Source organism: Erpetoichthys calabaricus, chromosome 10, assembly GCF_900747795.2.
Source record: "Erpetoichthys calabaricus chromosome 10, fErpCal1.3, whole genome shotgun sequence".
Classification (NCBI taxonomy): domain Eukaryota; kingdom Metazoa; phylum Chordata; class Cladistia; order Polypteriformes; family Polypteridae; genus Erpetoichthys; species Erpetoichthys calabaricus.
Window position 1 is genome coordinate 154,507,880 of NC_041403.2, and position 12,430 is coordinate 154,520,309.

The following is a 12,430-nucleotide window of genomic DNA, read 5'->3' on the forward strand; positions in this document are numbered from 1 at the left end:
CGTCACAAAAACCACAATGAGACATTAAGAAGGTTTGGGGCAGCCATCCATTTAATATGTGCTAGCTGCAAAATGGTTTTGAGAATTGATTTACAGATCTTCCAGATCGGTGTCCACAACTGAACTGCCAGGAACAGAAACAAGAGGGCCGCTTTAAAGGCCAGTGTAGGATGTGATGTAATCATAGGCTAGACTGGAAGTGACATAATCATAGGCGGGACCGAAAGTGACACCCTCAGTTGCTGGACCAGGGGCCTCATGTATAACGCCGTGCGTAGAACTCACACTATAACATGGCGTAAGCACAAAAGCGGGAATGTGCGTACGCACAGAAAAATCCAGATGCAGGAATCTGTGAGCACGCAAACTTTCACGTTCTTCCACTACATAAATCCAGATCAGCGTGAAAAGTAACGCACGTGCACGCGCCTTCTGTCCCGTCCCAACTCCTCCCAGAATTATGCCTCTTTGAATATACAAATCAATATAAATAGCCTTCTGTGAAAAGACAATGGGAAAATGTGCTGCTGCTTTGCAGTAAGGAGACTGTGGAAAATTGTGGGTTCGCTTCCCGGTTCCTCCCTGTGTGGATAGCGCTTTGAGTACTGAGAAAAGCGCTATATAAATGTAATGAATTATTATTATTATTATTAAAAGCATGGGGGAAAATATAAGAATTTCAGCGAATACCAAGTGGAGGCATAGGAAAAACGTATAATCAACAAAATGAAGTTGGTCGAGTGACAGAGTGTCGGAGAAACTCGAAAGCTCAAGTTCACAAAGTCGCATAGTGCCCGAAATAAAATGAAATCACATATCAAAGTCGCCGTGAAAAGGTGAGTCGTAGCCCACTGTCTGAGTGTCATATGAAAGCTTATTAGGGTACAGACAAAAAAAATAGGCACACAGTGGGAAAAAAGCACGAAATGTCAACTTTAATCTCGAAATTTCCACTTTAATCACGTAGTTTATTTTGCCATTAAAATAGAACATCATAAACTTAATCTTAAAATCGTTTAATTTACTAGTTTCTCAAATCCCATTGTAACCAAAGTAGCATGTTAAATGCACGTTAAATTCTATGTGTTCTATGTGTGTGAATCACTACCTGCTTCTTAAACGGGCTTTCTCTTTCTCCGACAGGACACATAATCCATTACATTCGTGATATTACAGCTCTCTGAATAATTAAAATACTGAGATGTATACATGATATCTTTTTCATGATGATAGGGATGAAAGCATGTTATTAAATATGGGAACACGGTGGTGCAGTGCTTGTTCATGTCTCACGCAAGAGGCTTGCTGCGTCATGCGTGACATTCAATGAAATCATTTATTGCAGCAGTACTGTCTCTTTAAAACGTACTAACCTCCAATTCCTGTCCTTACTTTGCTTTCTCCAAATACTCAATCACCACACAATCAGCTCTGTAATAGACGTGAAGCCATCTGTAAGCTTAGAACGCCGATTCTTCAAAACTTTTAAGGAACATTGAAATATCTTCATAGTACATGTTTAATTATTCTGGCCATCTATCCTTCCAGTGTCGCGTCAGCACCAGCAATAATACAACGCAATGCAGGAACAATCCCTGAACTAGCTAGAGCTGCGGCACCGTGTCCTCACATGTTTAATTAATAACAATACAGATTATTTAAATGAAGTTAAAGTTTTATCTGTATAATATAATCAACATATTTTGCTGCATTTCATCTTAAAAATGATATAGTCATCATATGTAAATATGCGCTTTATAAAGTGGCGCAGGTTGTGCAATATTATATAACTGTATCGCAAGTTTACAGTGAGGTAATTGTACTTATAAGTACAAACAGTTCTACAAGGAGCACTTGATGGACTAATTGAGTGCGTTTATAGTTCTTGGGATGAAACGTTTTACTAAACCGCGAAGTTCGTACAGGAAAGTCTCTGAAGCGTTTTGCCGTGGCTGAGTCAGCGTCTGCTTCATGCTGTATACTGATAATTCTCTTTCCAATCAGCTGCTGCTGTGATTCCCCACTCAGATACAGTGATATAAATACTCCGAGTGGTGCAGTGAGAGTAATATGGAAAAAGATGATCCGCTGTGGCAATCCTTAACGGGAGCAGCTGAAAGAAGAAGATGCAGTGAGAGTTACAACGCTAAAGCAGTTATGGTATTCGGAATACTATGGCTATTCCCTGGACCATTATATTGCTGCAGGTTAATTACAATCAGATGCATTACACTAATAAACAATATGCAGCTAGTTTCAGTGTATTTATAAAGCCGCGTCAGGAATGTGGATCTAAGAAACAAAGGGTAATCACACAGGAACAGCAGCACTGCTTTGACGCTGGGTGCCGCCAGTCTGCAAAACCGGGCGGAGAAATTGCATACACCAGGGTATGAGTTACCGTGGAAATGTGCGTGGCTTTATGGCAAGTTTAGGTTTTATACATCGCGATTTGAGCGTGGAAACGTTCGTATGCAACATTTCTGTGCGTACGCACCGTTTATACAAGAGGCCTCAGAAGTGACATCATCATAGCCGGAAACCGGGAGTGACATCATCAAAGGCGCAGGACCCAGAAGTGATGTTATCACAGGTGCTGGAACACTGTGGGATTTCCCGAGAATAGTCTGCAAGTGATCAAGAAAGACAGCGCACCCCGCTACCCTCTGGTTGGACGTGGAATTGCCATTATTCATGCCTTTTAGTTGGCTCTACTCGCACGTGTGTGACAGCTCCCATTATAAGTCTGACGACGAAAGGCTTTTGCCATCAATCCACAGCAATGATCCATTTTGAACAGGAGATAAAAAAAGAGTTAATGAAATGGCATTATCCAGTATCTCCTCAGAAGAAGAGTGCTGGCACTGGCACATTCTCTCCAGGTTTGCATGGGGTGTCCCATGATGGGCAGTTTTTCCTCTATATGGGCTCATGATGGGAGTGAGTGGCCTGACGTTGACTTGAAAAATGCCATTATGATACATTCTGTAAGCCTCCATTATAAGAAGTGGGCTTAGAAAATGAATGACTAGTGAGTGTGCCAAAGTGATGAACTGGCATTTCAGCTAGGAATGGCTGCTACCTTATATGTGATGCTACCAGAATTGGCCCTGCGTGTCTACAATGGGAAAGGGCACGTTTCGTAAATGGATGCAATGAGAAAACAAGGAAAATGACACCTTTCATTGGCTAACTAAAAAAGATTGTAATATGCAAGCTTTCGAGGCAACTCTGGCCCCTTCTTCACGCAAGATGAAATTATTGTAATCTTTTTAGTTAGCCAAGTGTCATTTTGCTTGACTTCCTATTGCATCCATAATGGCTAACACGGTACAAAACCCTACTATTACAGTAAAGTAATAAATAAATCTCCCTAAAAAAGTTTATTCAAATATTTTACAAAGTTTCATTTCCATTTAAGCAGACCCCCCTCCTTCTTTACTTATACTTTACACAAAGTGGGCACGATGTCCTGGATTTTTTATTGCTTCTTCTTGTTATCTAGTTACAGGTGATGATTAGTTAACTAGGACTCATTTCTCTTTCTCATACAATGCACCTTCTCATTTTGCAATTCCATCATCTTTAAGAACAACTTTAGAGGGATTGTGTATATACATATTTTATATGCTCAGTTGGGATTTTTGGGCATTTGTTCTACAGGGTAGTGCAGGGAAATGGGAAATTTTCAATTGACTTTCAATGCATGAATAAACACATTACAAAACACATTTAATGATGAAATATATTGTACAGGATATGCAATCAATAATGGTAATCAATATTCATTCAATATTCCTTTTATGTTTTGAAAAAAACATCATGACAGCCTGTTGTGGAAATTCTGCATTGCTCGATGTAACATGTCAAGAGGAAAGCCAGCGATTTCCTCTTCAATCCTCCTTTTTAGTTCAGCAATGGTTGCAGGACATGTGCGGTACACTTGGCTTTTAAGATGTCCCCACAGAGCAAAATCACAAACAGTGTGATCAGGGGATCTTGGAGGCCATGGAATGTCACCGTTGCATGAAATGACGCGCCTCCTAAACAATCGTCGAATAGATAACATTGATGTCGAGCAGTATGTGAAGGGGATCCACCTGGGGACTTCTTTTTTAAAGGCTGAACCCATTTCTTCAAAATTATGCACCCATGTTATAATCATTGCATGAGCTGATGGGACACGGTCATGACAGCCTAACTAGTAATGATGCTGAAATTCCCCTTGCACAGCAGTCACTCTATCACCATTCTTATAAAAGACTTTCACAGTGAACGCTAATTGCGCACCACTCTACTGCTCAATTATAACTATTGGCAAGGGTTTCTAAACAAGGTTGTATTGGTCCCAAACAACTGCTGATGCTCCAGGGTTGCCAACACCTAGTTCCAAAATTTCCTGTTTCCCTGCACCACTCTACATTTACAACTTGTATTACATTTCTCTAATTTACAGTGGAACCTCGGGTCACGACCGTAATTCGTTCCAAAACTCGCAACCCGATTTGGTCATGACCCGAAGTAATTTCCAAGATAGGATTGTATGTAAATACAATTAATCCGTTCCAGACCGTACGAACTGTATGTAAATATATTTTTTAAAGATTTTTAAGCACAAAAATAGTTAATTATACCATATAATGCACAGTGTAATAGTAAACTAAATGTAAAAACATTGAATAACACTGAGAAAACCTTGTGAGGAAGGCAGGCTCTATTGTTGGCATGGAGCTGGACAGTTTAACATCTGTGGCAGAGCGAAGGGCGCTCAGCAGGCTCCTATCAATTATGGAGAATCCACTGCATCCACTAAATAATGTCATCTCCAGACAGAAGAGCAGCTTCAGCGACAGACTGCTGTCACTGTCCTGCTCCACAGACAGATTGAGGAGATCGTTCCTCCCCCAAACTATGAGACTCTTTAATTCCACCAGGGGGGGGTAAACGTTAATATTTAACATTATACATAGTTATTGTCTGTTTTTTTTCACCTGTATTATTATCATTCTTTAATTTAATATTATTTATTGTATCAGTATGCTGCTGCTGAAGAATGTGAATTTCCCATTGGGATTAATAAAGTATCTATCTATCTATCTATCTATCTATCTATCTATCTATCTATCTATCTATCTATCTATCTATCTATCTATCTATCTATCTATCTATCTATCTATCTATCTATCTATCTATCTATCTATCTATCTATCTATCTATCTATCTATCTATCTATCTATCTAACTAACATTGTAAGAATTCACACTATAGCCTTACGAACTGCTTGCTGTAAACACTTTTTTTTAACGAGTTTTAAGCACAGGGAAAAAAAATGAACATTTGAAAAATCCTTAATTTATACAAAAACTAACCATAAACAACCTAGAAAACTAACCTTGCATGAGTGGGGTTCTGGCATGAAGGAACTGAGCAGGAAGCTGGGTGGTGTGGAGATTACAGTTCTGAGGTAAAGTCCCTCTGCACGATGCATGTCTGACCGAGAACAATGTACTGTACAGGGAGAGACTGAACACGTGCGGAAATCATCGGCGCGTACAAACCGAAAGGGAAACGAAATAGAGCACAGAGAGTTCACAGCGAATGCACAGGGAGAGACTGAACACATGCGGAAATCATCGGCGCGTACGAACCGGAAGGGAAATGAAATAGAGCACAAAGAGTTCACAGTGAATGCACAGGGAGAGACTGAACACGTGCGGAAATCATCGGCACGTACGAACCGGAAGGGAAACAAAATAGAGCACAAAGAGTTCACAGCGAATGCACAGGGAGAGACTGAACACGTGCGGAAATCATTGGCGCGTACAAACTGGAAGGGAAACGACATAGAGCACAAAGAGTTCACAGCGAATGCACAGGGAGAGACTGAACACGTGCGGAAATCATCGGCGCGTACAAACCGGAAGGGAAACTGGCTTGTTCGTCACCCGAGTGTGTGGTCGTGAACAGATGCAAAAGTCTGACGAACTTTTTGGTCGTAACCCAATTTGTACGTGTTCCGAGACATTCATGACCCGGGGTTCCACTGTATTTAATTAATGCATTAGATGTATGGCCACACCACAACCTATTATCTGTTTTGTGCCCTACAAATAGCGGAGAGGTTCATTATTAGAATTGTTGACTCTTTACCGGAGAAGTGTTCTGAAAATGTGTACCTTTGGAAAGGTTTTATTGCAACTATTCTTTTTCAGAGTATGTATTTATATGGATTATGGAACATTTTAATGAGATGGGAATTCATTCTAGTCTGTCTGGCCCTGATGAAGGGATAGAGTCCCGAAACACGTCAGCCTGATGAGCAACCATGTGAATATTCACTAAGAGAAGTTCAGTTTCTGGATACTTTGGTTACATTGACTCTCTGGACTTTGTTACTTATATGTTGCTTACAGGGCCGGATTTTCCTATAGGCTAACTAGGCTTCAGCCTAGGGCCTCAAGATCAAGAGGGGCCTACATTCAAATTGTTAGCAAAATTTTATTATCTCTGTGACCCTGTGTTCGGATTCAGCGGGTTGGAAAATGGATGGATGGATGGATGTAATTTACAAACTTAAAAATGGAAGGTGAAAGGGCCTCATAAGTGGAATAGCCTAGGGCCTCTTTTCATATAAATCCGGCCCTGGTTGCTTACCTGACCTGTTTATACCTTAAAAAATGGTTATAAAAATGTTTAAAATGTTAGAAGCCTTTGTGCTCTAATAAATGAAGTTAAATATTTTTGTACTTAAGTAACATAAACCTCTTTGTAATATGGAGGTTCAGTGAACTAATAATTGACCTGGCTGTTCCCTCTGTGTATCTTTACACATGATGCTGCTAAAACTGTAGGTTTCATAAATGGATATATAAATGTCCCTTAGAAACAATGCATTTAAATATTTTGCAAAGTTTCAGTTCCATTTAAGCAGAAGACTTGCCGTCTACACAAAGTGGGCACAATGTCCCACATTTTTTATTGCTTCTTTTTGTTGTCTAGTTACAAACGTTGATGCGTTCCCTAGGACTCGTTTGTCTTTGTCATGTTTGTACTTTCTCATTTTGTAATCGTTTTTAATGTTTTTATGCTCCATTGCGTACATCCTTATTTCTTGTTCTTGATTTTTAATTTCACAGCCCAAACTTGAATTCTAACAATATCCGTTTTTTCACAGCATTGCTGCTCAGTGTTGAGAATGATACAATCTCATGCCCTCATACTTGATATTTATACGTGTCCACCTTTCACTTACAGATTTTAACGAGTGTGAGATCTCAGAATTCTGCGGACTCAACACCAAGTGCCAGAATACAAAGGGCTCCTTTGTCTGCTCCTGCATGAAAGGATTTGTATCATCGACAGGAGTGCAGACATTTCATCCACGGGATCACATTAACTGTACAGGTTTGTAGATAATAAATACTTACCTACGGTCACATAAAACTTATGAACTAGAAATCAAGGCAAACTATCCTTTATGATCTGCGTACGAAAGAACAACTTAAGATCAAAACTATGAAAAAAACGGAAGGTGAAATTTCCACCATGACTGCTGCCTGTGGTTTTGAGAATGTCTGGGCCTATTCCAGTTTAATGAAATCAGATAACACACTCAGACCTGTTCAATCCAGTTCAGAGCAACCGTTGCATTGCAAGACAGAAATAAATATTATGTGTCTATGAAGTTTTGTGAAAAAGTAAGTACACCCCATGAAGGTTTTTTTTCTTCTCTTTTAACAAATGTGGACATATCAAGATTTGATCTTCATTGAAGTGTCTTTAGAAAAATGGGATGTGATTAAAAACTAAATAAAATTTGACTTTGCAATAATTTATCAAATGAAAAGTGAACAGATTTACCATTTCTATCATGTGGAAAAAGTATGCCCATCCCTGGCAATCATAACTGGTATTGTGCCCTGAAGATGGCGCTTCCTCTAATGGGTCTAGCAGTCTCTGACAGCAACTCGATGGAATTTCTTCCCACTCCTCCATGCAGCTGTGTGATATTTGAGGAGCGTCTTACATGCACAGCCCATTTCAAATCCCCCCCATAGCATCTCAATGGACCATTACAGATCCTTCCATTTCTTTCTTTTCAGCCATTCCTTGGCGGATTTACAGGTAGGTTTAGGTTATAGTCATGTTGTAAGGTCCACTTTTGATTAAGTGGGTTAGGGTTAGCTTTACTCTTCTGACAGATGGTGTCACATTATTCTCAAGCACTCTCTAATTCATCATGGATTGTACAGTGGAAAGCATCCCAGGCCCTAATGCAGTAAAGCAGCCACAAACCAAAACATTTGCCCCAGCATGCTTTACAGTTAGTCTCAGGTTCTTCTGGTCTAATGCTGTTGTTGTTTTTTGTCAAACTTGTCTTCTAGCAGTGAGACCAACTAACTCTGTCACTGGCTCCTCTGTCCCAACTGCAGTGTTCCAGATATCAAGATCATTGATTGGGTATTCACCGGTAAACTTTAGTCTGGACCGGATGTTCTTTCTGGACAGCTATGGCTTCCTCCTGGCACACCTCTTAGTAGATCTAATTTGTGCAGCCTCTTTCTAATGGTAGACTCATGCACTTTGATAACAGTAGCAAGAGGTACATGTAGGTTTCATAAGGAAATTTTGGGGTTCTCAGAGACTTCTTTCAGCATCTTGGCTTCTGCTATCAGGGTGAACTTTCTAGAATGACCTAACTTGGACAAGTTGTTTGAAACCTCCTCCACTTGTAGATGACCTTTCAGACAGTGGAATTGTTGATTTCCAATTGTTTGTAGTTCTTTTAAAATGCTTTCCCAGATTCATAGACATCTAAAACTCTCATTCGATCTTGGCATGGTGATTAACATACACTTCATACCAAATGAATAGGAGAGCTTCAGACAAGATCCTCTCTAATAATGTTCTGGTCATTTGCACCTGATTCGTCTTTGAGGTATTTGAGGTAGACAAGTATATAGGGGTGTATGTACTTTTTTCACATGCTAAATTTGAATTTATGTTTATTTAAATTATACAGTGGACTACCAATTATAATGATGTATTAAAAATATACTGTATAAATAAAGATCAAATCCTGTTAATTCCACATATGTTAAAAAAGAAAAAACATTTCATGTGGTGTAGTTACCTTTTTATGTGACTGTGTGTATGTGTACGATGTACAGTATATACACACATATAGATAGATAGATAGATAGATAGATAGATAGATAGATAGATAGATAGATAGATAGATAGATAGATAGATAGATAGATAGATAGATAGATAGATAGATAGATAGATAGATAGATAGATAGATAGATAGCTTTATTAATCCCAAGGGGAAATTCACACACACACACACACATATATATATATATATATATATGGTTGAAATAGTTTACTGTCAAACAATGCAAAGAGTGTGCCTAATTCTGGGCTCATCAGGCATACACACTCACTGCACCACCCTCTCGGGGAATCGAACCTTAGACATATATATATTGTAACAAGGCTCTATATAGGCGCCTGACCCGACACAGAAGGACACAGAGGCACGTATAAAACCAACCAGACTTTATTTTTTCTTCACCCGTGGGCGCACGTCTTCCCCGTGACCCACAGGCAATACACAGTCCGAAAGCACTTATTCCACACAACAACAGTTTCTCCCTTTTACCACCACTCCTCCGAAAGCGTAGTCCTCCTCCTCCTGATACTGGCTCCTCAAGTGATGGTGGCTGGCCCTTTTTATAGCCCACCCGGAAGCATTCCAGGTGCTTGGCCACCTGGTCCTAATTGCACTTACCGGGTGTGGCCGAAGATTCGTCCAGCCAGGCTGTTGAAACCAGACAGCCCTCCGTAGCGGCCATCCCGGGCCCCAACCAGGATGTTGAGGACTCCATCTCCCATGGAGCCCTGCGGGAGGTTGGGGAATCACCGTTGGCCAGGGAGGCTGCCACCAAGCAACCTGGGGGAGGTACTGAGCTGTCCATGGCTGCTCCCCCGGAACATAAGAAGCAGGGGCATCCCTGCCAGGCATGGGACCCGGCTGTCCGCCACAATATATATATCCAACGACTGTATTTTCATGAGAGAACTACTTAACGGATTTAGATTGGGATTTTTTTCTATAATTTGTTTGAACATTCAGGTTGATTTTGCAGCTTCTCTCATCATGCTAAGTATCACAGTTTGCTTGCGGTACCGATTTATTTGTGTGAATCGGAGCGAGACACTCTGGACCGAGATGAGCTGGGCAGGGCCCTCCTCACTTACGCGGCACCCTCTGTTCGAGTCGCTCTACCTCTTGCCACATGTTGGTGCATAAATTGCCTCCGCTTAGCTAGCGATAACTGTTTGTTCAGCAGACATTATCATCTAAAGATTGTTAAGGAGTAATGTTTGACGTTTTTGCAAGAGACATCAGAGCAACGTATGTGTGTTGCTGCTGGTAGGCAGAGATTTCACGGCCACGTGCTTTTCTCCCCAAGCAGGGGACATTGGAGCATACCTACCTTCCACATGGCCATAATGACTTTTTTTTTTAATTGTTTATTGATTTTTAAAGTTTGTCCTGCTTCACTACTGCATGGGCAGAGTTGTGGTGGGAGAGCTAGTACAGTATGTACAGTATATAAAACATTAGCTGCATTACCCAACTAAAACTGGTTGAAATCAAAGTAATCGACGTAAACCTCAGAGTTTGCATGATTATGATGATCATTTATCCTGCCTAGTATGACTTCAAGCAGCAGGAGAAGTGAGTTAGTGTTGATGATGTTAGCACAAGCGGCTGATGTAACTCTCACACATTTCCTGATGTTTCAGTGTCTTGTAGCTGAAGGGGCAATCGCACATTCTGGGGCTTTGAGTGTCACTTGAGTGAATTTAAATGATTTTAGCATAAGACTCCATCATAATGAAATATGAAGAAAGTGAAGGGGTCTGCATACTTTGTGAAAGCAATGTAAATAACAGCCATACTGTATATTTCAAGAGTTTTATTATTTTTATCAATATGAAGTTAATACAATATTTATAGACCCTTATTATTGGATTTATAAGAGATACCCAAACTAACCATTACCCATGTTTCTTCCCATACAGAAAATCCCAAGAAATATTGTCACTTGAACCAGACCTGTGTGCAACTGACGATTAACAGAACAATCGAGCAGGTATGTGGAAGACAAAGTGTATTGCTTGTCTTAATTCAGAATTTGCGGATTTTGGAGTTTTCATTTTTTAATTATTACCAACAATGCAATTAATCAGAGAATGTAATCCATTATTTGAACCGTTGCTGCAGCTCAGTTCACATTAATTATCTGTTGTAATGTTCTAATATATAAAATAGTAAATATGCATTTCTATCGAATAACTATTAACATGTTCATTTGGATGAATAAATGAGATATATATCAATGAATTAGTTAATTTACAGCCATTCCCAGAATGATCATAAAATTGATGTTCATCTTGACCAATTAATTGAATCTCTCTCTCTATGAATTAAATGTGTGGCATCCAGCATCCGTGGCAGAGCATAATGTCATCTCGTATCCACAAAAGGTCAAATGGCTATCCTTAGATAGTAATCCATGTCGTGTGACAGTCATGCATCCACAACAGGCCTGGAATGTCTGACAAAGAAAGGCAACATGAAGCATAAAGAAAGAGGGACGTAAGGATTAGAATGTTTAATTAAAATAGGCAACAAAATGCACAAAACACAAGTGATGTAAGTCATATTTGGTGGAAAGAAGTTGTAAGAGAAAGCAAAACAATGCAGAAAGGTTTGGGGGGACCACCCCGTATATTGTCGGCAAAGAAGCAAATGAATGTTAGAGCAAGTAATCAACACAGACTGAGTCAACACAGACTGAAGTGAAGAGTGGATGGATCGGTCTTATAAGAGCTGTGCAGGAAGAGGTGGGTTCTTAGGTGGAAGTGAGGAAGGTCTGTAGGGGGGCGTGGTCTGGCAACAGAAGTGGGTGGAGTTCTAGCTGGGCTTCCCTTCTGATGGTCTGTGGAAGAGGGAGAAAAGGCATTAGTGAAGGTCGTTAACCCCCGACTCCGTGTCTTATGCCCAGTTAAGCCCTTAAACTGTCTTCCATGCGCGCATGTGTGACAAGGTTCATAAATGCTTGATGCAATTTAAAGAGATAAGCTTACCATTGCACCATTAAGCTCATTTTAATATAGTAGTAAATATATGAATTGAGGAAAGCATTTGTGGTGTGGTGGGGCCGTGCAGTACGCTTGAACCTGAGTAATAGAAATAACTTGGATGACATCCACAGGAAGTACTCCACTAGTCTGGCCAACTTTGAGATTCCTCCTTTAGTTAAAGTCGTAACACATTGACTGCTGGACTGTTTATTACCTGAAGTAGAGGTCTATGCTTATATGATAAATACTTAACTCAATCAAAATTTCTAA

At 40.1% G+C, this 12,430-nt stretch overlaps 1 protein-coding gene across 1 annotated transcript in view; it reads left to right on the forward strand.

The window, feature by feature from the left end:
* The window catches only part of adgrl4 (adhesion G protein-coupled receptor L4), a 123,137-nt gene that overhangs the window by 69,442 nt on the left and 41,265 nt on the right, over nucleotides 1–12,430 (forward strand). The window contains exons 4-5 of the mRNA XM_028812145.2: nucleotides 7,255–7,404; nucleotides 11,096–11,166. Coding sequence (XP_028667978.2) covers nucleotides 7,255–7,404; nucleotides 11,096–11,166 — 221 coding nt within the window. The remainder of the gene's footprint in view (nucleotides 1–7,254; nucleotides 7,405–11,095; nucleotides 11,167–12,430) is intronic.